Source organism: Chaetodon trifascialis, chromosome 11 (assembly GCF_039877785.1).
Source record: "Chaetodon trifascialis isolate fChaTrf1 chromosome 11, fChaTrf1.hap1, whole genome shotgun sequence".
In the NCBI taxonomy this organism is placed as follows: Eukaryota; Metazoa; Chordata; class Actinopteri; order Chaetodontiformes; family Chaetodontidae; genus Chaetodon; species Chaetodon trifascialis.
The window spans coordinates 23,351,948-23,374,218 of NC_092066.1; the positions used below are offsets into that span (position 1 = coordinate 23,351,948).

The following is a 22,271-nucleotide window of genomic DNA, read 5'->3' on the forward strand; positions in this document are numbered from 1 at the left end:
GCAGGTCCCGTACTTGATTTGGATGCAGTAGAATTCTATCAAGTCCCAACCCTGATGATGGAGGATACAAATTGTTCGTTGGAATTTGTAAATCAGCAATTTCTAAACTGCCCTCACATTGTTCTTTGTGATTGGTCATGGCAGTAAAGTAATGGAGGACTGAGAGGGACTGTGTGTGAGACAGAAGAGGGGTGCTGAGTGTCTCTTGCCTTCCTCTGTGGTGTGTATGCACACACACTCACAGAGCCAGCTCCTCTTTCTTTCCATGCCAGAGATTAGAGGAAGCCTGGGGGCCTTTCAGCCCCTCCCCCTCTTCTCTCTGGGGCCTCTCTCTTTCTGTCCCTCTCCCTGTCTGCCTGTCTCTCTCTCACTCACCCCCCCCCACCCTGTGTCTCTCTTCCTCTCTGTGCCTGTATCTCTCCATCTTGCTCCCTCCGCCTCCTTGCAGTCTTTCATCATATTAACCCCCTGTGTGCCAGAGCCTGAGGCACACTAATGATTTCTAAATGGATAAATCAAACATGGCGACCGCCCTGGGACAGAGAGGCACACACACTCACTCACTCACACACACACACACACACACACACACACACACACACACACACACACACACACACAAATGTGAATGCCTTATAGTCTGTAAACTGTGAAAGAGTAATGCTTTGAGGAATGGTCTTTTGTTGTTTTTTTCAAGTGAATATTAAGTTTTTCTCCTTCCTCTTTTCTCTTCCTACAGCAGTAAGAAGGTTGAGTCTGAGGGCGGGGCCAGCGCTGCTAAAAAGGATTCCAAGAGGAAGAGAGAGTCATCAGTCAGCGATGATGTGGAGGTGAAGTCTCCACCTCCCTCACCTCCTGAAGATGACGATGATGATGGTGTGCAGGTATGAGCTGCATGCAAGGAGAGCAGTAGTTATGAAGCTTGTTTCTACTTTACAGGCATCTGGAAAAAAAGTATTCAAAGTCACTGCTAATATTGTGTTGCAGCATAGTTCAGCAAGCCCAGCAATAAAGCAAAAGCCATAAAACCTTTGCAGATCTATCAGCATCGCAGCCTGTAGAAATAGAAGGCACTGAGCCAGTAGGCGTCTGCTGTTTGTGTTGTAAACCAGCCTTGTTGACAGACTAAGCAACGGGTTCCACTGCCAAGTTCACATGATGCACCATCAGCAACTTTTCAGCTGCCACATACGTTTCTTTTGTATTTCAAATACAGTTAAAAAGAAGTGTTTGCATGAACATTTATAGTTTTTAGTGTTGGTTTGACATTGAACGTGCTGTTTGGAGGAACAAGCAGAACATCCTCCTCAGATTCTTTTTTATGTGCAAATGTAATTATGTGGGCCATGTAAACAGAGCAACATCTGGCTATTAGCTGCATAAAGAGTTATAGCTGCTTCAAATAGGAAAGCACCTTAGAATCAGTATGTCCTCTTTAGCATGTTCACTACAGCCAGTTACAGCAGTTTTTTTACACAGTATTTGGCAACATTTTGAGCCCAACAAATTAGGTGATGTTTCCTTCAAAGTTAATATGGATAACATGCTGGGCCATATGGAACAGAATAATGAATAATGAAAATGAAGTCTGTTTTCTTGGAAGAGGTCGGCCTGTTGAATAAGCATACACAGCCTGTAGCTTCCTCTCTCTGTCTCTGATTTAAAATATGATAGTATGATGTTTGGTGAGTATCGGTACACATTTATACATGTCCCTTTTGGGGATGTATGTCTCATTGCTTTGTCATTTAGTGACAAGTGTATGGTCAAAAGTCAATACATTGCTGAGCTGGGAAGTTACAAAATTATAGCTGATGAAGAAAACGTTGCTACCTTTCTGTCCAACACAGAAGCGTCGCTCCAGCCGACAGGTGAAGAGGAAGAGGTATACAGAAGATCTGGAGTTTAGGATCTCAGAGGACGATGACAGCGGCGACGACTCACCAGCACCTAAGTCCCCATCATCATCACAACAACAGGTACAGTTTGGGTTTCTGCTATTGGTTTAGCTCTAATAAGAGTATATGGCCAGAGTCTGATGGTAGAGGTACAGCTCATGTTGAAGTGTCCATCTTTAAACTGTCTCTGGTTATATTAGGCTGGCTTTAGGTTTAATAAGGGCATGGGTTTTAGACTTGGGTTTTTAGAGGGATTCTGTGTCAGCAGCTGGATCAAGCTGGTGACATCAAAACATGTGACTGGCTGGATGAAGCTCCAACACTTTGGTTGCTCTGTGTGTTTCCAGGATGTGGCCGAGGCTGAGGGGCCTGTTGTGGAGAAGATCATGGGCATGCGCAGCACCAAGAAACAGGTGAGCTACACAGAGACGCACACATGGACACACTGGCCCGTGTAATTGTTTACGTCATCTGATTAGCCGCTCCACAGCTGGTTTGAGAGGATTAAAAACACACACACACACACACACACACACACACACACACACACACACACACACACACACACACACACGCACACGCACATGCAGCTCAGAACTCGTGTGTTCACTTGGTAAGTGGAGACAAGAGTTCTTGTATTTCAATATGTGTGTGTGGTTGGAACTCTGAGTGTGCAAGAGGGTGTGTGTGCGCATGTGTGCGTCTGCTGCTTTGTTTTAGATGGCTCGTCTAAAGAAAGCTCATCCCTAAGCCAACACATGCACACACATATAGTCATCAGCCAACTTTCCTTTGCTAGCCAGCTGCCAATGGGTTACCCCCCACCTACACACACACACACACACACACACACACACACACACACCCTCACAGCTCCATTCAGAGTTGACCCCGGGCTTGGCACACATCCAAAACCACAATGCTAGCTACGCCAGACGCCAAGCTAGCGTTTCCTCAGGCTGTGTGTGTGTGATTGATGATTCATGGCATTACAGTAGTAGCAGCATGGTGGAGGATGTGTGTGTGTGTGTGTGTGTGTTACAGTAGTAATGGTGAATGGAAGTGGACGGCTGCGCTTGAAAGAGCTACTGTTTCGGTATTTCCCCTTTCACACACTATGACTGTTAATCTGTTTCTGGATTTGAAGTTTCATTTCTTCATATTTTTTGCCCAAAAACCAATTTCAACTACTTCTACTCAACTGTCATTCACATTTGAAATTACGCTGTACCCAGACCAGCAAATACCTGAGAGGCTGAAAACACATGAATGAAGCAGTACTGTTCCTCAGTGTGAAGATGTCAGGCAGGCGGAGATTCAGTTGACTGTCATGTCAGAGTTAAACTAGTATACAGGCTCCTTCTGCGTCACTTCACTAATTTAACCACATGTTTTGTAACAATGACAAGCCACTTCTGCTCTTTCACTGTGCAGTTGCTATATTTGCTGTGATTATTAACCTGTTTTTTTTTTTTTGTTTGTTTTGTTTTTTTTGTCAGCTGGAGTCAGGGGATGAAGTGGAGGTGGAGGAGTTCTATGTCAAGTTCAAGGGCTTGTGAGTAACATGCTGTTTTTTTCCTCTCTGCACCTCCTTTGTCTTTCACAGCAGGGCTTCCTCTTTTTTTAGACTTATTTTCAAACACACACACACACACACACACACACACACACACACACACACACACACACACACACACACACCATGGTGTCCATGGGTCCATAAGTATGAAAAGCTCAATATATTGAACCTGAAAGCTTTATTCACTTTGTCGTACCATGAGGTGACTCGTTTCCTTGTGTCAATCCACATCTATCCAGACTCCAGGCAGATTGGAGGTAGTTTGGAGAGCAAATGAAATTTAACCTGCATGTTGAACACAATAATTTGACCACCTGACTTGCAAATAAATGTGGGCTTGCAATCTTCACAGGTTTGAGAAACAAGGTGGTCAGCTGGTGGTTCATATACAGCGTTTTTTATTTTAGGACAATTAGCACATTGAGTTTGCCCTGCTGAAATGTGCCATTTTTTTCTGGCTTGCAAAGTTAAGATGGGAGCAGCTGACCACATATGGCAACAGCTGCATGTCAAAAAGAATGGTCCATCACTTTATTCTTTACATCTGCCAGTCATCTGCACTTCATTGATCCAGAAGTTAATAAAACCACCCTCTGATGTTGGTGCTTCAGACTAGGGCTGCAGCTAATGATTATTTTCTGGATTCATTGATTAATCATTTAGTCCTGTAAGAGAAACGTTTTGGCAAATATTCACATTTGTGAGACTGTGAAAGTGAAATTGTGACATCTTTTGTCAAAAAAATGAAACCTTTATGTGAATCTCTGAGTAGTTGCCAATTTTCTGTGCATTTCTTCATCATTTTTTGGACCCAGTTAGCAGTGATATGACAACACATTCTTATAACTGATGCTGATAAGGTGCTACAACTTATATCAACTGATTTTGCATCCTAATGCACATCACACCTCTATATTACTGACTTACTAGTCCACAGCTGTTCATTCAGCATCCACCTCTCATCAGCTCGTGTCTGAAAACCGCCTGTGTTTAATCTTCTGTAGTATTCTCTACAAGCACTCCTGTACTGTCTGGCCTTGGTATGAGTGATATGATTCACTTTGTGTCTCTTGTGTCTCAGTTCATACCTGCACTGTCGCTGGGCAGATCTGGAAGAGCTGGAGAAGGACAAGAGAATACACCAGAAGGTCAAGAGGTTTAAGGCCAAGCAACAACTCAACAGCTTCATAACTGAAGTAAGCCCTGCACTCCACACTACAATCAACCCATTAGATGTGCCCTCAGTTTACACAGCTCTGAGATAACTACAAACAGGAGTCAAACCAACTAACAGTAACTGCTCTGCATTAAACAGCGCTCATGGCCGAGGATTTTCAGTTGTGAAAAAGAAAAGTAGACAAATTGAAAACCACAGTCGTGGAAAATGCTCAGAACACGTGAAATTTATTCCTTAGTCATACGCTGTGAACATGAAATCATCTGGCCTCATCCTAATGCATGCAGTAAGCAACCTATCGTGAAACTGTCTCTGTGCCTCTAACGGTAAAACTCTGCTTACTTTCTCTCCAGATGGATGATGAGCCTTTTAACCCAGACTATGTGGAGGTGGACCGTGTCCTGGACGTTTCAGAGAGCACAGATGAAAACGGAGAGGTACTTTGATCTCTTCCTGTCATCTTTCATGGGTTTGAGCCTCTCTCCCTCTCTTCTCTCTTCTCTCTCTCTCTCCATACACACTCACCAAACCTCCCTCCTGTTTCTGTGTGTGTGCAGACGGTGACCTTATATTTGGTGAAATGGTGCAGTCTGCCTTACGAAGACTCCACCTGGGAGCTGAAGGCCGACATCGACCAGTCCAAGATAGAGGAATACGAACGCATCGCAGCACGCACACCCAACACTAAGAGAGTGGCAAGTATCTCTGTGTGTGTCCACGAATGCTCGTTGGTTGCTGTCTGTCTCCCAGCCTCTTCCCAGTAGGCGTGTGCATGTGTGTGTTTGTGTGCGTTGGCCTACTGCCTGCTCCTTCCTCCTCCAGATTTACAGCTCCCTTAACTGCTCTCCACAGGGCCACGTTCTTGTGGTCTTCCACATTCACACACACGCGCATGCACACATACACACACGCACAAACACACCCTGCTCTTGTGGCCAGGCCAAACCACTAACAGTGTGTTTAATGCTGAACAGAAGCATCTGACTGGCTGTGGTCTTTCTATCCATCACTCCTTTCTCTCCCTCTGTCCATCTATTTAACTACTGCCTACTGTTTCTCCTCAAGGACCACATTAGAAATGCTCCATACAGTGGCCGTAGTGGGATTTTTATATTTATAGATTTGTATTTTTAGCCGTGTTAGCAGTGTGGCTCAAGGGGTGGACTATCACAGCAACCTCTCTGCAACTGTTAGACCATTAGTGGCAGACATTCATCTTCCCCAGAGGATGAGTCCTAATGACTTTGTTGGTCAAAAATTTCAGCTTGTCAACAGTTAAGTGAATGACAAGATTCCTTGAAAACTAAACCACAGTCCCATGTTTTTCCCAAGTTGAACAACATGTGGCTGTTAAACCCGATTTGAACCCAACTACACCCTTGCACACATCTACATCCTAACAGTAATGATTAGATGAGGATTGTTCAGCCTTTATTTTGTGTTATAACCCCGAATAATATTATGCTCATCTAGGATCGGCCTCCTGCAGCCGACTGGAAAAAGCTGGAGGGCTCCAGGGAATACAGGAACGGCAACGCACTCAGGGAATACCAGCTGGAAGGCCTCAACTGGCTAACCTTCAACTGGTACAACTCGTAAGTCTCCGTTAACTTTATTTTGTTAGTTAGTCCCAAACTGCTGCTGCCAGCCTGTACATGTCCGAGCACCTCATTTAATAATCTTAAGTGGACATTAAGTGGGCCTGTAGCGTCCCCCCCAGTGCCATCCCTGCATGATGTCTGCTCTTATAGTAATGTAAGACACTTGAGACAAACATCTTCATTCAGTGGCACAAACAGAAGATTGTGGTTCAGCTTAACTCTTGGGTCTGTTGAGCTGTCATGTGTCCCACATCTCATTGTTTGTGGGTGACTACTAGCCGTGGATTTTCTGGAATGTCATTGAAGCGTCTGAGGTCTATTCCAGGCCTGGAAAAACCAATCTCTAAGTGTGACAGGTCACTTTTCCAGCAAGTATTTTCTAACTTATCCACACACTTTTTTTCATCACATCACCAGAGTGGTGGAAAACACACGGCCTCACCCCTTTGGAAAAACACTGTTCATAAACCAAAAGGGAGAAGTCTGTTTGATCATGGAAGTAGATTGACTTAGACATTTTAATGTCATTGAAATTTACATCAAAGCCACAGTGGGAAGTAGTCTTTGGCACCTGGCATGTAGGCATTTGCCAATTTAGTGACACTGAAACACAAGTAACGTAAAATACAGATCCTACGTGCAGTCCTTCCTTTTTTAGCCACACACTCACTCTCTCCACATCATCTGTCCTCCACAGACGTAACTGTATCTTGGCTGATGAGATGGGTCTAGGAAAGACCATTCAGTCCATTACATTCCTCTATGAGATTTACATGAAGGGCATTGAGGGGCCATTCCTGGTCATCGCCCCACTCTCCACCATCCCCAACTGGGAGAGGGAGTTCAGGACCTGGACTGAACTCAACGCGGTGGTCTACCATGGCAGCCAGGCCAGCCGCAAGACCATCCAGGCCTATGAGATGTACTACAGAGACGCACAGGTAAACAGGATGGATCAGGGCTGCTAATCTGTCCCTATGTGGAATGATATGAGCTGCTGTTTGTTTAGAAAAGAATTATGTTTACAATGTGAACCAGCAGATGATGACCAGATGATGACCATTAAAGTGTGAAAAGGCTAAAGGCTAATGTCAGTTTTCATTAGCTTTATCAATGCATTTCGAATTTCTTTAAGGTATTTCAAGGGTTTGCCACCATAACAAGAAAAATTAACCCAGAATAGCTTTCTTTCTAAAATTTCTACATGAAATAAGTGTAATTTGGTGTCAGCAAAATACTCAAGTAAATGTTTTTCAGTGTCATTGTTCATTTCTGAAGCCTAAATGGTAGCTCGTCTCACAACGTGTAGATTAGAAATAGATCTTTCTTAACTCTTAAGTATAGAAAGATCAAACATCCCCTCAGCAGCTGTAACTAGGATGAGGATGTTATAGCTGTACAGTAGATGGAAAAAATTAGATGCTGTTGTATAAGACAGTCAGCAGATCTGAACACCTCAGCCAGCTGGGGATGAACAGTGCTCCTCTGCTGTGTAAGCTCTTTACACTCCTCTAGCTGTAAGCCATATACTGTAAGCTCCTGCTGTACAATGCTGCTAACATCTTCCAGTGTAACCCATGCCACTGTGAGCCTGTGAAGAAAATAAGCTGTGGTAGTGGTGTCCTTGCTAGCTGCTTGTTTCTAATCCAGGCTAAGGTAATCCTCAAGGTCGCAATGGACATTGTGTCCTTTTCTCCTCCCTGCCTGCTTCACTACATTCAAAAAGGACATAGAACAGTTACACAGGGCACTCGTCACCTAAGTTGTTTATTTCTGCCATGTCTTAGATGGCTTACAGATTATGATAACGTAAGGGGCTGCCATAAGTCCGGCTTTATATTAAGCCTCCGTTTCAGAGCTTTAGTTGGATTTTCCTCACAAATATGTGCTGTTGTGCCCCCTACTCAGTGCCTTTTACTTTTGACCTAACAGTGTAAACGTTAATTAGTGAGTTAGAATTGACAAATTGTTTTTCTTTGTTTCTCTTTCTTCATCCCTCCAGAGTAAGATAATAAAGGGAGTGTATCGGTTTCACGCGGTCATAACAACCTTTGAGATGATTCTGGCTGACTGTCCAGAGCTCCGCAGTGTGCCATGGCGCTGTGTGGTGATAGACGAGGCCCACCGCCTCAAAAACCGAAACTGCAAGCTACTGGAAGGACTGAAAATGATGGACATGGTGAGTGGTGGCTATGGCAAGAGGAGAGGAGGAGCTGGGAAGAGGCTGTTGGTTGCCATCAGTTGTTAGTATGACATTGTGCTTTGAAGTAATGCTGCCTGCACTGCCTGCACAATACAGTTTAAGCAATGTATTTGCAGTTTCTTTGCACACTGAGTCCAAGTTGATATATTTTCAAGCTGAATTTTTGTACTTTTTCAAAGATCTTGTAGAAACTTGAGAGCACTTAGTATCTGTTAGAGTTGGACAAATCAGACCAGTATCTGTGTCATGTACAATCCCTCTCTCCTCCACTTTCTCTGTTAAAGTCCTGAAGACGTCCTGCTTTCCGATTTTAGAAACTCTAAATGTCTCTTCTGTCCCTCCCCTCCTCCTCCAGGAGCACAAAGTTCTGTTGACAGGAACTCCTCTCCAGAACACTGTAGAGGAACTCTTCAGCTTACTCAACTTCCTGGAGCCAGAGCGATTCCCATCTGAACAGACATTCATGACTGAATTTGGAGACCTGAAGACTGAGGAACAGGTAAATAGACACTCAGTCTGTGAAATTTATTTTTTTTTATTTTTTTCCTTTTTCAACTTCTTAGGGTTCCTTAATTCCCCACTAAATAAAGTGGTAACATTGCGTCTATGTGTGTTTCAGGTCCAGAAATTGCAGGGCATTCTGAAGCCCATGATGTTAAGAAGACTGAAGGAGGATGTGGAGAAGAATCTGGCCCCTAAAGAGGAGACCATCATTGAGGTAGGACCCAGTATAGATGTGTCAGAAGCCAACGTTGGTGTGAAAACACTTTCACTTACTCTGCTGATGTTGTCCATTCTGCTGACAAACATACAAAATAAAGGTCACTAAACATACATCCTGTCACAGTCTGTTAAATTCTGCCTATGTTGTTGTGAAGAGTTGGAAATGTTTCAGCAAAGGAAAAAATAATTGCATGTTGTTGTTAGGTGGAGCTGACCAACATCCAGAAGAAATACTATCGGGCCATTCTGGAGAAGAATTTCTCCTTCCTGTCCAAAGGAGGCGCAGGGGGAGGAGGTGGCGGTGGATCCAGTGTCCCCAACCTCCTCAACACAATGATGGAGCTGAGGAAATGCTGCAACCACCCCTACCTCATTAATGGTATGCATGCATGCTTCTAAAGTCAAATAACATCATGAATGTGCTGAATGACTGTCATGCGCATTCAGTGCTGTAGGCTACTGTAAAGACGCATCAATATCCATGAGGAGTCCCTCCCCAGCTGCCTGTTTTTACAGGGATCACGTAAATATGTTGAAACAAGTCACACTCCATTAGTCATTTCATGGGAACATAAAGCATGAAGATTCTGCAAAGGAACCAGAATGTTCCCTGATGAATTTGAGTTCTTTTCTCTCCTCCAGGAGCGGAAGAGAAGATCGCAGAGGAGTTTCGGGACTCCCACGGGCCAGACATACCGGATATGGCACTCCAAGCCATGATCCAGGCCGCTGGTAAGCTGGTGCTCATTGACAAGCTGCTGCCCAAACTGAAGGCTGGTGGACACAGAGTCCTGGTGTTCAGTCAGATGGTCCGCTGTCTGGACATCCTGGAGGACTACCTCATCCAGAAACGGTGAGAAACGAGAATATTGATATTTCCTTAAGTTACAACCTGAAAATGAGATAAAATGAGATAAAATGATATACACAATTGTATAAATAAAATAAATATCCTTAGCAGCAGAAGATTAGCAATGTTGATTGTGTATCTGGCACACCTTATTCTCCACAGCTACTTTATCCAAATATCTCAACTATTTTACAGAGCTCTGTCAAAGTTGTCACATCTCTGCTGTAGTGTGGACTCTTGTGGGAATGATGGGAAACATGTTAGTGACAGTCATTCGTTCTTTTTCCTCCCACTCTGTGCACAGATATCCCTATGAACGTATAGATGGCAGAGTTCGTGGTAACCTGCGGCAGGCAGCCATTGACCGGTTCTCCAGACCAGATTCAGACCGCTTTGTCTTCCTGCTGTGTACAAGAGCTGGAGGACTCGGCATCAACCTGACTGCAGCAGACACCTGCATCATCTTTGACTCTGACTGGAACCCTCAGAACGACCTGCAGGTACAAACCGCATGGTGCTTTGCCTGCAGTTTGTTTATTGTATGATTGTTCTAGTTGTGTGTACGTGACATTTGATTAGCCGCTACATGGAACTGTTGAGGCCCCTGCACTGAAAAGTGTTGAGAGGTTCTGTAGAGTCCCTTCCAGCTTTATGGTAGCAAGCTTAGAGTTCAGACTGTCTGTTGGATGAACACTACCAGCCACATTTAGCTCTGGTTCACTGGACCGTATCATTAGTCTTCTGCTGTAAGCTCACATCTCATACAGTCAAATTAGCTGTAAAACAATGTTTCTGAGTGTCTGAATGCGTCCTCCTCCAGGCCCAGGCCAGGTGTCATCGTATTGGCCAGTCTAAGGCGGTCAAGATATACCGCCTGATCACCAGGAACAGCTACGAGAGGGAGATGTTTGACAAGGCCAGCCTGAAGCTGGGGCTCGACAAGGCTGTCCTCCAGAGCATGAGTGGACGAGAGAATGCCAACAGCGGGGTGAGACGCATCACACACACTCATCTGTCTAATATCTCCGTCTGTAAGGGAATCTGCTCAGTAGAAGGCTCATCCTTATGAAGTCTTTTCAGACTCCTCAAGGTACAACCCTGATCCCTTTGCAAGAGCACTTAACAGGGCAGCCAAACCCCAGAATCAGAGTATAGCTTACAGACCCAAAATAAAAAAAGGATTGTGTTGCCAAAATGTGTTTTCTCAGTATTTGTATACTAACTGACAACACAAAATATTTGTCATGGAATTAAATGTTTTTGTTTGTGGTCCAGGTACAGCAGCTGTCCAAGAAGGAGATCGAGGACCTTCTGAGAAAGGGAGCGTACGGCGCTCTGATGGACGAGGAAGACGAAGGCTCCAAATTCTGTGAAGAAGACATCGACCAGATCCTCCAGAGACGAACCCACACCATTACCATAGAGTCTGAGGGAAAGGGTTCTACCTTTGCTAAGGTACAAACTTGATTCAACCTACAATCTACTGCAAAACATTTTTCTTCTCCTTCTTATATGCTGTTCACACCGTACGTTAGGAATGTGTGTCAACAAGATCAGCTCTGAAGAAGTATGATTACCTGCCATTGACCAACCCGTTTCCCTCTGTCTACAGGCCAGCTTTGTAGCAACAGGTAACCGAACAGACATCTCTCTGGAGGATCCAGACTTCTGGCAGAAATGGGCCAAGAAAGCCGAGCTGGACCTGGACGCCATCAATGGACGGGTACTACAGAGAAACACATACACAGATACAACTGGCCAGTCGTGCTTAAAACACACGTACCTACAATGTGTGTGTGTGTGTGTGTGTGTGTGTGTGTGTGTGTGTGTGTGTGTGTGTGTGTGTGTGTGTGTGTCTGTCTCTCTCTCTCTCTCTCTCTCTCTCTCTCTCTCTCTCTCTCTCTCTCTCTCTCTCTCTCTCTCTCTCTCTCACACACACACACACACACAAACTTGGTGGTGTCCCCATATGGAAACGGGACTAGCTGTGGTAATTAGTCGGTGCTATCACCACAACATAGGAGGAGGAAAGTGAGACAGTCTGAGAGAGAGAGACCAGGAGGAAAGCAGAGAGAGAGAGAGAGAGATTAATATTGACAGTTGGGAATCTCCTCTCTTCCTTAATTACCCATGTTTCCCTGCTCTCGTGTGTGTGTTTGAGCGAGAGAGAGTAAGCTGCTTAGCTCCACTTAACAGAGCGCAGATGCCTGGAGGGTACAGAGATATCACTTAGGCTACTGCTCGCTCACACACACACATACACACATGCGCAGAAACCCAAGCTCAGTAACATTCTCACACACACATTGAGCACTCTGCTAACAGGCATCCTTATATTCCTGCTTTCCTTCCCTCTCCATATTGGTTCACGTTTTTTAATGTGTGTATTTGTTCGTCCTGGTATCTTCTCTCCGCTCCCTCGCTGCCTCTCTTGTGGAGGCCTTCTACTGGAACACTTAATCCAGCTCTGCGAGTATGAATACGCGCTGCTCCCCTGGGATTTATTATTGTGTGATGTTAAAATGGAAATGACTGCAACGCTCTGTGATAATTGTGGAACTAACTATTGCCCTGTTTGTGCATATTAATAGGCTTGCAAGGGGGGAAAAATCAAATTAATTGAACAAAAATGTAATTCATTAGACAACATAATTAACGCCAGTTTATGTTTGAGCTGAGCACCAATTTTCTTAGCATCAGGAGTGAAACACGGGGCATAAATGCAATTAATCAGATTTTTTTTACCGACGATGCCATGTATTCACAGGGTTCACAAAAGTCACAGAAGTCAGAAGATACAAGACATGTGCAAATAGGCCACTTCACCGGAGTAAAGCAGAAGGCACTTTGCATATTGTTTACAGGCCATCTGTAATTGAAACAGGGTTCTTAGTAATAATACAAAAACACCTTCCAGAAGGGAAGAACACCTAGACCATAGAAGTACACCAACTAAGGTATTCATTGAATTCATCTGCAGAACACGCTGGTGATTGACACACCGAGAGTGAGGAAGCAGACGAGGCACTACAGCAGCGTCAAAGAGGACGAGATGCTGGAGTTCTCTGAGCTGGAGAGTGACGACGACGAACCAAGCAAACCCTCTTCCAAACCACGCCGGCCCCAAGACAAAACCCAGGGTTACCCCCGGTCTGAGTGCTTCAGAGTGGAGAAGAACCTGCTGGTCTACGGGTCAGTCACATATTCACGTTTTCTTCTTAAAAAAACAGACTAATAACAGTTTGACCCCTTAGCCCCAGCCCCCATGAATCATCTTTCCCCATCTGTCATATTTGCTGAATATTTGGATTTTTTTCTAAAAACACCATTTATATACAAGCCTTTCTATACATCTCCACTCTGGGCTTTGTTTTTTTGCTGTTTGGTCTGTCTCTCATTGTGCTTTGTTTTACATTGTATGTTTACCTTATTTGCTTACTCATTTTTATCTTTTCGTGTGTGTGTAGCACTTAGTGTTTTTTAAAGTGCTATATAACTAAAGCTTTACTTACTTGCTTCCGAAAATGACTATAATTAGGACATGGAATCTGTTAAAGAAAAGTTTTTTTTCCTTTAATTTAGACTTCAGTCTTGTATTTAACCTACCAGCACCTCTAAAGCGCTCTAATTAACATGTATTGTGTTTAACAAAAAGCAAAAATGACAAGTTGTTTTTTTTTTAAAGGGGTTTATGTGCCAGACTATTTCTTGGCTTAGTGCTGTGTCTTCCTGGAGCCTCTGCTAGCCACCTAACAGCCTCACAGTGACAACAAGACACTGGATTTAGGACAGGTCAAACAAAAGGGATATAACATGTTAATCTGTGAGCTTTATATGGAGGGAAGTGCATATGAAGGGGGAAAAGGACACTGAAAACTATACAAATGGAATGAAGTCCTTCAACTTGTAGAAATACCTCCCCAGGGAGCAGTTATGAATAATAAAACATAAAAGGTCTGTGAGGCAACAAAACCTCACTGAAGTAGACAATTCAACAGAAGAGAAGAAAACATAGTTTAGCTTGTGGTGGATGTGGAGTAAAGCTGGTGGGTGGAGTTCATCACTCAGCTAATGTGTGTGTGTGTTTGTGTATACCAGAGCGCACAAGTTAATGGATGCAGGCCGGCACATGGAGTGATTTAGTAGACAGAAATCTTTGCTCCCAAGGCCATCAACACACAGCAACTAATCAGATCTGCCTTTAAACACATTCATGCACACAAACATTTATACAGCGTGCTTGTGCACACATGTTTTTCTACTGGCATACACACACAGTTTGACTAATGGTAATCCTGTCAAATGCTCAGTTTTTAGAAGAAATTCTGCTGAAATTCACTTTTTTTTAGGCACCTGATTTTTTCCTTTTCCTTCAAAATCCTAATTTAAAACACATTCACAAAACACATTCCAGCTTATAGTTGGATTTATTGTAAAGAACAGTATTTCATTTGAGTGTCTATAGATCTGTGCAGTGAGAGAAAAGCATCTTAAGTCAGACATGTAGCACTGCACAGAGACGAGTACGTTCTACTGCGCACACAGAGGCAAATTGACACACTTACCACAGATAGTGATTATCGGGTGAGTCCGTCCATTTTCATGGCTGACTTGGTGTGACTGTGTGTGTGTGTGTGTGTGTGTGTGTGTGTGTGTGTGTGTGTGTGTGTGTGTGTGTGTGTGTGTGTGTGTGTGTGTGTGTGTGTGTGTGTGTGTGTGAAAAAAAGAAAAGAAAGAAAGAACAGTGGTGCTAGTGAGATGTCAGCGTTGTTATTGTTACAGTCTAGTCTCGTGGCCCGAGGCTGTAGGACACAAAAACACACACTGTCTGACTAGGCCTGTCCTCTCTGCTCAGTGCTCTGTTGTCTTTTCCCATCATCCATTTCTGTCTCTCTCCCTCTCCCTCCCTCATCCACCATTTTACCCTGTCTAAAATCAGTCAGAGAAAGACTGGTTCACATGGTTCAGTGGAGATTGGGGAGCAGCAGTGGAAAAATTTTGGTTGAGAATAAGACAGTCTGAAGGATGCTGTCCACCACATCAGCCTTTTGGGTTGCTCACTCTTTGGATGTGGTGGCGGGGGTTGGGCTCTGATCCATGAAGCACACGCAGGGAATGCCCGGGTGGCACTACTTAGGATGACAGTAACGGTTAAGTCAACAGACTGGTAAAATGTATAATGAGAGCCTGGCACTCACCAGTGTGTGTTTTGAGCGTGAGAGACGTCTGGACTGCAAGACAAAATGAAAGATCAGGTTCATGTGAGCCGTGCATGTCGTAATGTAGCACAGAAATAAAAACTGTCTCATTAGATTGTAGTTTGTTATTCCAAAGCATCCAAACAAGAAGACAGTTGGACATTGAAGTAAAGAGTTTTCAGTTTTCAGTTTCTAGCATCATTAGCTCAGTCTATCGAATGGAACCAGATTCATTTTTACCAGAGTTCATTTATTTTCAGTTACTGTCACCCACTTCTGTAAATTAAAAACTATTATCCGTCATGTATTTTATCCATGCTTTACAGCTCGGTGTAATGCTGTGCAATATTACCATTGAGAAATTACAACTTAAGATTTTTATTATATGGTGTTGGTTTTATTAGTATTGTAATTTGTCACCTATATCAGTTCATATAGTACATGGCCCAGTGTTGATGTGAAGTCCCACAGCCAGTGATCTACAAGTTTTTGCTTTGATGTTAATTTTCTCTTGATTAAACAACTGCGTTGACTAGACAATCCTTAACACGCTCCATTTGTCTGCCCTTTTCCACTAAGAGTGACAGTGCTATGTACTGATAAACAAATGTTGTAGATTCAGTATTTTATATTTAACAGCCTCCCTTCCTGTTTTCTCCATCTTTGTCTTTAGTTGGGGTAGGTGGGGCGACATCCTGGCTCATGGTCGCTTCAAGCGCCCCCTGAAGGAGGCTGATGTGGAAACGATCTGCCGAGCCCTCCTGGCCTACTGCCTGCTGCATTACCGTGGTGACGAGAATATCAAGAGTTTCATCTGGGACCTGATCACCCCAAGTGAAGACGGGACCACCAAGACGCTGACCAACCACTCTGGTAACACACACACACACACACACACACACACACACACACACACACACACACGTACTGTACTTGCCTGATTCCACAGTGGACGTTTTGACACACTGTCGATACTTTTAACTTTTCAGTTTTTCTGGAGTAATGCAATGATCTTTTTTTTTTTTTTAAATCTTACTTTGAAAAATAGAGTTGTTTTAGATTCATGAAAACACACCGAAATTTTCTAACATCCAAACAAATGAAATGCACGAGGACCTCATCCGAATAAAACACAGGATTTGAATGTGACCACACGTTTAATGCCATCTTTGACAGCTTCCATTACTCTGTGCTACGGACACATTTCAGGCACTGTTGAGGTTTGATCCTCAGCCCTAATCCCAGCAAGTGCTACCTCACTTAGGTACCTGAACCTAACAACGTTTCAGATGAATTTTTTTGGCACTGTGTAAAGTGACAAACTGAACCCTGTAAATTTTTGATCTAGATGTGCAGCCCCTGACCACTGCCTTACCACCTCTTTTCCCTGTCCCACTCTCTTCAGGTCTCTCCACCCCAGTCCCTCGGGGCAGGAAGGGCAAGAAGGGAAAGCCCCCAGCACCGCCCCCACAGACTCCACGAGCCGATTGGCTGGCCAACTGCAATCCTGACCATTTATTGCAAGAGGATAGTTACAAGAGACACCTGAAACATCACTGTAACAAGTAGGGCTCTCTCTCTCTCTCTCTCTCTCTCTCTCTCTCTCTCTCTCTCTCTCTCTCTCTCTCTCTCTCTCTCTCTCTCTCTCTCACACACACACACAGACTCACCTGAAACAACATGGTATCTAGTGGCTAACATGTTTCTTTCAGGGCCCTTGAACAGTTTATGAAAGGATTGTTGTTTAAATAAGTGTTCACATAGTGGAAAAATTCATATATACTGAACTAATGTCACTTTAAAACCAAAACATGGATGCATGTGGTGGGGGTGATGGTTGTTGAGTCTGGCTCTACAACTACTGACACACAGATGCAACCGTCTCTCCAGCGTACTCCTCTCTCATACACACACACACACACACACACACACACACACACACACACTCACTCTTGTTTGCTCTGTGGTCAGCTCTCGCTCCTGTTGTCAGGGAGATATGCCTCCTTGCCCTCTAGATTCAATTCCAAGATTTTTTTTTTTTCCTTCTTCTTGAGGGGCAAGTTTGTTTGTTTGTGTGCATCCGTGTGTGTGTGTGTCTGTGTGTCTGGCTGTGTGCCAGGCCAGGTGCAGGCAGACCTGTTGGAAGTGCGTGAAAGACACACACACACACACACACACACACACACACACACACACACACACACACACTTGGGGGTGATTATGTGGTGCCATCTGCTAGGCTGGAGCACAGCGTTGTGTGGCTAATCAGGCCTGGCACATTGATGGATGAGCACACACAGCCTGCCAACAAACACACACACACACACACACACACTGCAACTTGTGATGCCATTGATGCACGCACACACACACACACACACACACACACACACACACACACACACACACACACACACACACACACACACACACACACACACACACTGCAGAATGAGTTGCAAATGACTGTCTTTATACACCCCCCACCCCCCACTGCCTCTCCAAACTTTCTGTTCCCTCCCTTCCAGCACAGCTCTCTGTCCTATTCTTTTCCTCTCTGCTCCTCCCACTCATCTCCTCCTCCAAACCCCCGCCTCTCTTCTTCTGTCTTCTGCTCCAAACACTATTATTGGCATTAAATCCTGGTGACAAATCTGGTGACAAATGTTTACAGAGAAGCAGATCTCCCAGATAGCAGCAATTCCAATGTCAGGAGATCAGATCTGACTCCCATTCTTGAGCTATGGCTGAAGTGATTCATTTTAGTGGGGGAGATGCTGGAAGAATACAGACTACAAACATCTGTAAAATTTGTATCCAGCAAAGATGACAGTCTATTTGAAGACAGTGCTGAAATGCAGTAATAGATTAGAGTTCAGTATTTCAACAGAAGAAAACCTTGGGACATCTTCCATCCGAATGATTTTATTTAAAAGTCAAAGATCCTGTCCACCGTGCTCCAGTAAACTGCACCGATCCTTTTCTGACTGCATCATATCCTCCAGATATTTCATATCATGCCCTGATTCTAGGTCATGATATGAAATGAATTTGATCACATAAATAACATGAATACAGCAGAATATATGCAGGCAAAACAAACAATTTGAAGGTGTCACATTAGGCTCTGGGAAATAATTAACGACAAGCATCTTTCACTGTTTTACACAGAACGTTTTTAATTGATTACTACCAAAAAAAAACATAATTTAACTCATAATGAAAATCATCAGCCCTGCTAGTCTTTTTAGGACAATTTTACTAACTTTGCTTGTTTTTGCAGGGTGTTGCTGAGGGTGAGGATGCTGTATTATCTGCGACAAGAAGTCATAGGCGACCAGGCTGAGCGCATCCTGGAAGGAGCTGACTCCAGGTTAGTAAACACTTCCTACAGGTCTTCATATTAGCGCCTCTTTTACCCTTAGACTATAAAATATGGACGCAGTCTCCATCATGTCACCATTAGGTTTCTGAAGAGCCACTGTGAAGCTCGATGACAGTGGCTCTGGTGGTCTCTGTCTTGGCAGTGCCTGCCTGGCTAATCCAAGCTTTAAGTATTAACATAATTTAAAAATTTGATGAAAATTCATCCCCTGTACACTTAACATGATTAACATTCAAGATGGGGTCTGTGGAGATTGACTTGCCTTTGGAGCCAACCTCAAGTGGCCATTCAAGGAACTGCAGTTTTTGGCTTTTAGGGTACTGCGTTGGCTTCAATTTTTAGCCCCGGAGGTTGCCGCTTGCTTTTACCACATCTCCCCACCCTAGAGAGGACTGACTCAGTGCTGCAGTCCTCTGTAGGGAAGGGAGATGTTTTATTGTTACATAACTGATGTAAAGAAAAGATTCTTTTTCTGTGATGTCAAACTCAGAATCAGCCTGTTATCATGCTGATTTTCTGATGAGAATTTATAACTTGTCCAAACCTCCTGAAGTGTCAGTAAGTTCAGCAACCTGATATTAATTCCAGACACCTAACAAACACGTCATCCATCCGTCCTCTGCAGCAGAGTATTTCTCCTCAAGTACAAGAAACGAGGTGTTAACAGTCAGTGGAGAGGCTTTCATGTATTGAATGCACCATGAAAGTGAGTTGAGAGATGGATATTTATATGAATATGTGATGAATTATTACTAGGGTGTATTTCTGTCTGTTCTAGTGGCCTCTTTGGCATGGTTCTTCCCATTCTGACACATTCAACACAGTTATTTTATCAGGGGAAAATTCGCTTTTTTTGCAATTTTGACCCAGTTAAGTTTGCCCCCACCCCGTTACATATGTGTGCGCGCGCACACACACACACACACACACACACACTCACACTCACACTCACACACACTCACACACACACACACACACACACACACACACACACACACACACATTTTGAGAAGCTATTGCTTATTATCATTTGGCACAAGGCCTTAGTGTGCAGGGTTGTTTTAGTGAAGGTTAACTATACTGCTCACCTTGGCTGTTTTTTGTCTCATTCTGACAACTCCTTCACTGCTTCCTCCTTCTTTTCCTCTGTCACACCACACTTTCCTTGCCATCTGTCCATCTCTCCTTCCCTCTCTGCAGTGCACTTTAGTCTCTCATCATGTCCCATCCCCCTCTCATCACCCTTTCACCCAGATGTGAATGCATTTATAATGTGGAGCACGTGCACTTCATGTTGATCTCTCCCATTCCCTCCCCTCTGTCTCCCTCCCCCCTCTCAATGGCTACTGTGACAGACCCCTGTGTGTGTGTGTGTGTGTGTGTGTGTGTGTGTGTGTGTGTGTGTGTGTGTGTGTGTGTGTGTGTGTGTGTGTGTGTGTGTGTGTGTGTGTGTGTGTGTGTGTGCGCGTGTGTCAGTGCCTGCCAGACGTGAGCATACGGGGTGCCATCGTGCCAACATATGCCAGGGGGATTTAGCATGCCAGTCTTGGCGCATACACGTATGTGTGTGTGTGCGTGTGTGTGTGTGCCTGTGTGTTGCCAAGTCCGAGGATGCTGCTGTTTGCAGAGATAAGGGACCGTTTCCCTGGTTTCTTCTCTCCTCCTGTCACCCTCTGTCTTTCTGCTTCCATTGTGGATTGCACCCTTTCTCTCTTTAACTAGCTGCAAACACCATTTTCTACTTTCTTCTTTCCATAATGGAGAATTTGGGGGAGAGAGGAGGTGGATGGGGGAGGGGGGTTGGTGGCACAACATCCTGCAAAAACCTTAAACTGTTCTCAGTTTGTCATTTACATGCATGAAGAGGTCTGTTCTTGACCAGATAACTGTTTTTTGTTGAGCTCTGGTCATTTTATCAGGATGTATGAGTAGGTGCTCTACCTGGTTCAGACTGCACGATATCTTTGTCTTAAAGCATCGTCCCTGTTTCAGATTTAACAATCTCACTGCCACAAACTCTGCCGCGTCCTGGTCGGATGACTGGCCACACTAGACAAATGACCTTGATCGATCATGACACGTCTTATCCCACGATCACGCACGAGTTCAGATGTCATCGAGGAGGCGAGTGAAGCAGCTGTCAATCAAACAGACTGAAAGCGTTGTGTGTAATGCTGGTGGTCTTGTGTACTGAGAAAGAGAAAACGGCTGTGGATAAGCTACAACATTAAAAGCAAATGCATGAGGCGGTGTAAACTTTGGCTTATTCAGTCATCATTTTTACCCAGCTGATCAAGCGGTTTCACTCTTTCGAGCCAACAGTTGTCTTTTTTGACTCTTCCTCCCTCGAGGAAACCTCACATAGGCAGGGGTACTTTTGCCACAGCTCAACTAACTTTTCCTCTCTTTCGCTGTGACAGCAGCAACCTCGCTACCTGACTGCACTCTGGAGAGAACGCCTGATTGGTAAATGCACAGGAAAATGTCAAGGGAGATGTCACAGACAAAAAATTGCGTCAAGGTGTCGTGGAGCGAACCAGATGCCACACGACAGGTCATTCAGCTTGTCACACTAGACCAGTACAGACAACCAGTTGTCGTTAAACAATCAGCCATGATGCCGGTAATTCGTCAGCCGCAACAAAATTGGGCTAAAAACATGTAGTCTGACCCAGTCCTCCTCAAGGAGGACTTTACTGATTTAGCATTGCATTCCTATTACATTGTTGACTTATGATGGACAGTTTTTTTTGTTGGGATCACAATCAATGGAAAAATCCCCCTTTTCTTCCACGCAATCCTCTTCTCAAAATTTCCCACAATGCAATATCACTGCTGACAATTTGGTTGGAGATTTAAGTTATGCTAGCAGTGGCTCGAGCTGAGATGAAGGCTACAGAGGTCTAGTTGAGGCAGTTTATCAGACTTGACACAGCTCCCTCTGGAGCTTCTAAAGGCTTTACACAACTACTTTCATCTTTGCAGTAGTACTCCCCCTGCACCTGGAAACACACTTTGATGTGTAAAATTTGAGGGCTCCCCCTTTAAAAGATTTCTCTTTTACTGGTCAATTTTAGTACAGTGTCATTATTTAATGACTCATTAAGTGGCATTTATAAAATAACTGAATAAGGGTTGAAAGTGTTGACAAACTTTTGGTGAAAATAGTGATAGCAGAAATGTTGGACAGTAAGGAAATCATATTAGGAAGGCATCGTCATAGTCAAATACATGGTCCCACAAACTCTAGTGGAACCATACTAACTTGATCAATGAAGCACTCAGGCAACAGCGCAGATGTTTATAGCCACTGTGTTTATCATTCTGAGCTGTGGATAAAACATTCATGGTTCTGAGCATTTATGACTGTAACCTAAATATACTGTTATTTACTGAAATGATTTTAAGGCAGTTTGCATCCACTTATAGCTTTTGCTCCGCTCCACATACTGCAAACAAATTTCCAAGTTATTTCCGGGTTGACATTTCATAGGAACATAGCAACAGATGCCAACAAGCAATACTTCCTGTTTAGATCATTATTCTTTTTTCATGTGGTCTCAGTAACTTGCAGCTCAGACAGAAAAGGAAGGGCAAATATTTTGATTTATTCGTAACAAGGAGATGCTTTGAGGATATCAAAGGTGCAGCTGCACA

At 44.0% G+C, this 22,271-nt stretch overlaps 1 protein-coding gene across 1 annotated transcript in view; it reads left to right on the forward strand.

Moving 5' to 3' along the window:
• The window catches only part of chd7 (chromodomain helicase DNA binding protein 7), a 75,779-nt gene that overhangs the window by 41,979 nt on the left and 11,529 nt on the right, over positions 1-22,271 (forward strand). The window contains exons 5-26 of the mRNA XM_070973376.1: positions 740-884; positions 1,851-1,979; positions 2,246-2,311; positions 3,398-3,453; positions 4,559-4,673; positions 5,008-5,091; positions 5,212-5,349; positions 6,128-6,249; positions 6,953-7,196; positions 8,258-8,434; positions 8,814-8,957; positions 9,078-9,176; positions 9,386-9,560; positions 9,824-10,034; positions 10,336-10,531; positions 10,852-11,019; positions 11,307-11,486; positions 11,644-11,754; positions 13,012-13,223; positions 15,903-16,102; positions 16,635-16,794; positions 18,513-18,602. Coding sequence (XP_070829477.1) covers positions 740-884; positions 1,851-1,979; positions 2,246-2,311; positions 3,398-3,453; positions 4,559-4,673; positions 5,008-5,091; positions 5,212-5,349; positions 6,128-6,249; positions 6,953-7,196; positions 8,258-8,434; positions 8,814-8,957; positions 9,078-9,176; positions 9,386-9,560; positions 9,824-10,034; positions 10,336-10,531; positions 10,852-11,019; positions 11,307-11,486; positions 11,644-11,754; positions 13,012-13,223; positions 15,903-16,102; positions 16,635-16,794; positions 18,513-18,602 — 3,222 coding nt within the window. The remainder of the gene's footprint in view (positions 1-739; positions 885-1,850; positions 1,980-2,245; positions 2,312-3,397; positions 3,454-4,558; positions 4,674-5,007; positions 5,092-5,211; positions 5,350-6,127; positions 6,250-6,952; positions 7,197-8,257; positions 8,435-8,813; positions 8,958-9,077; positions 9,177-9,385; positions 9,561-9,823; positions 10,035-10,335; positions 10,532-10,851; positions 11,020-11,306; positions 11,487-11,643; positions 11,755-13,011; positions 13,224-15,902; positions 16,103-16,634; positions 16,795-18,512; positions 18,603-22,271) is intronic.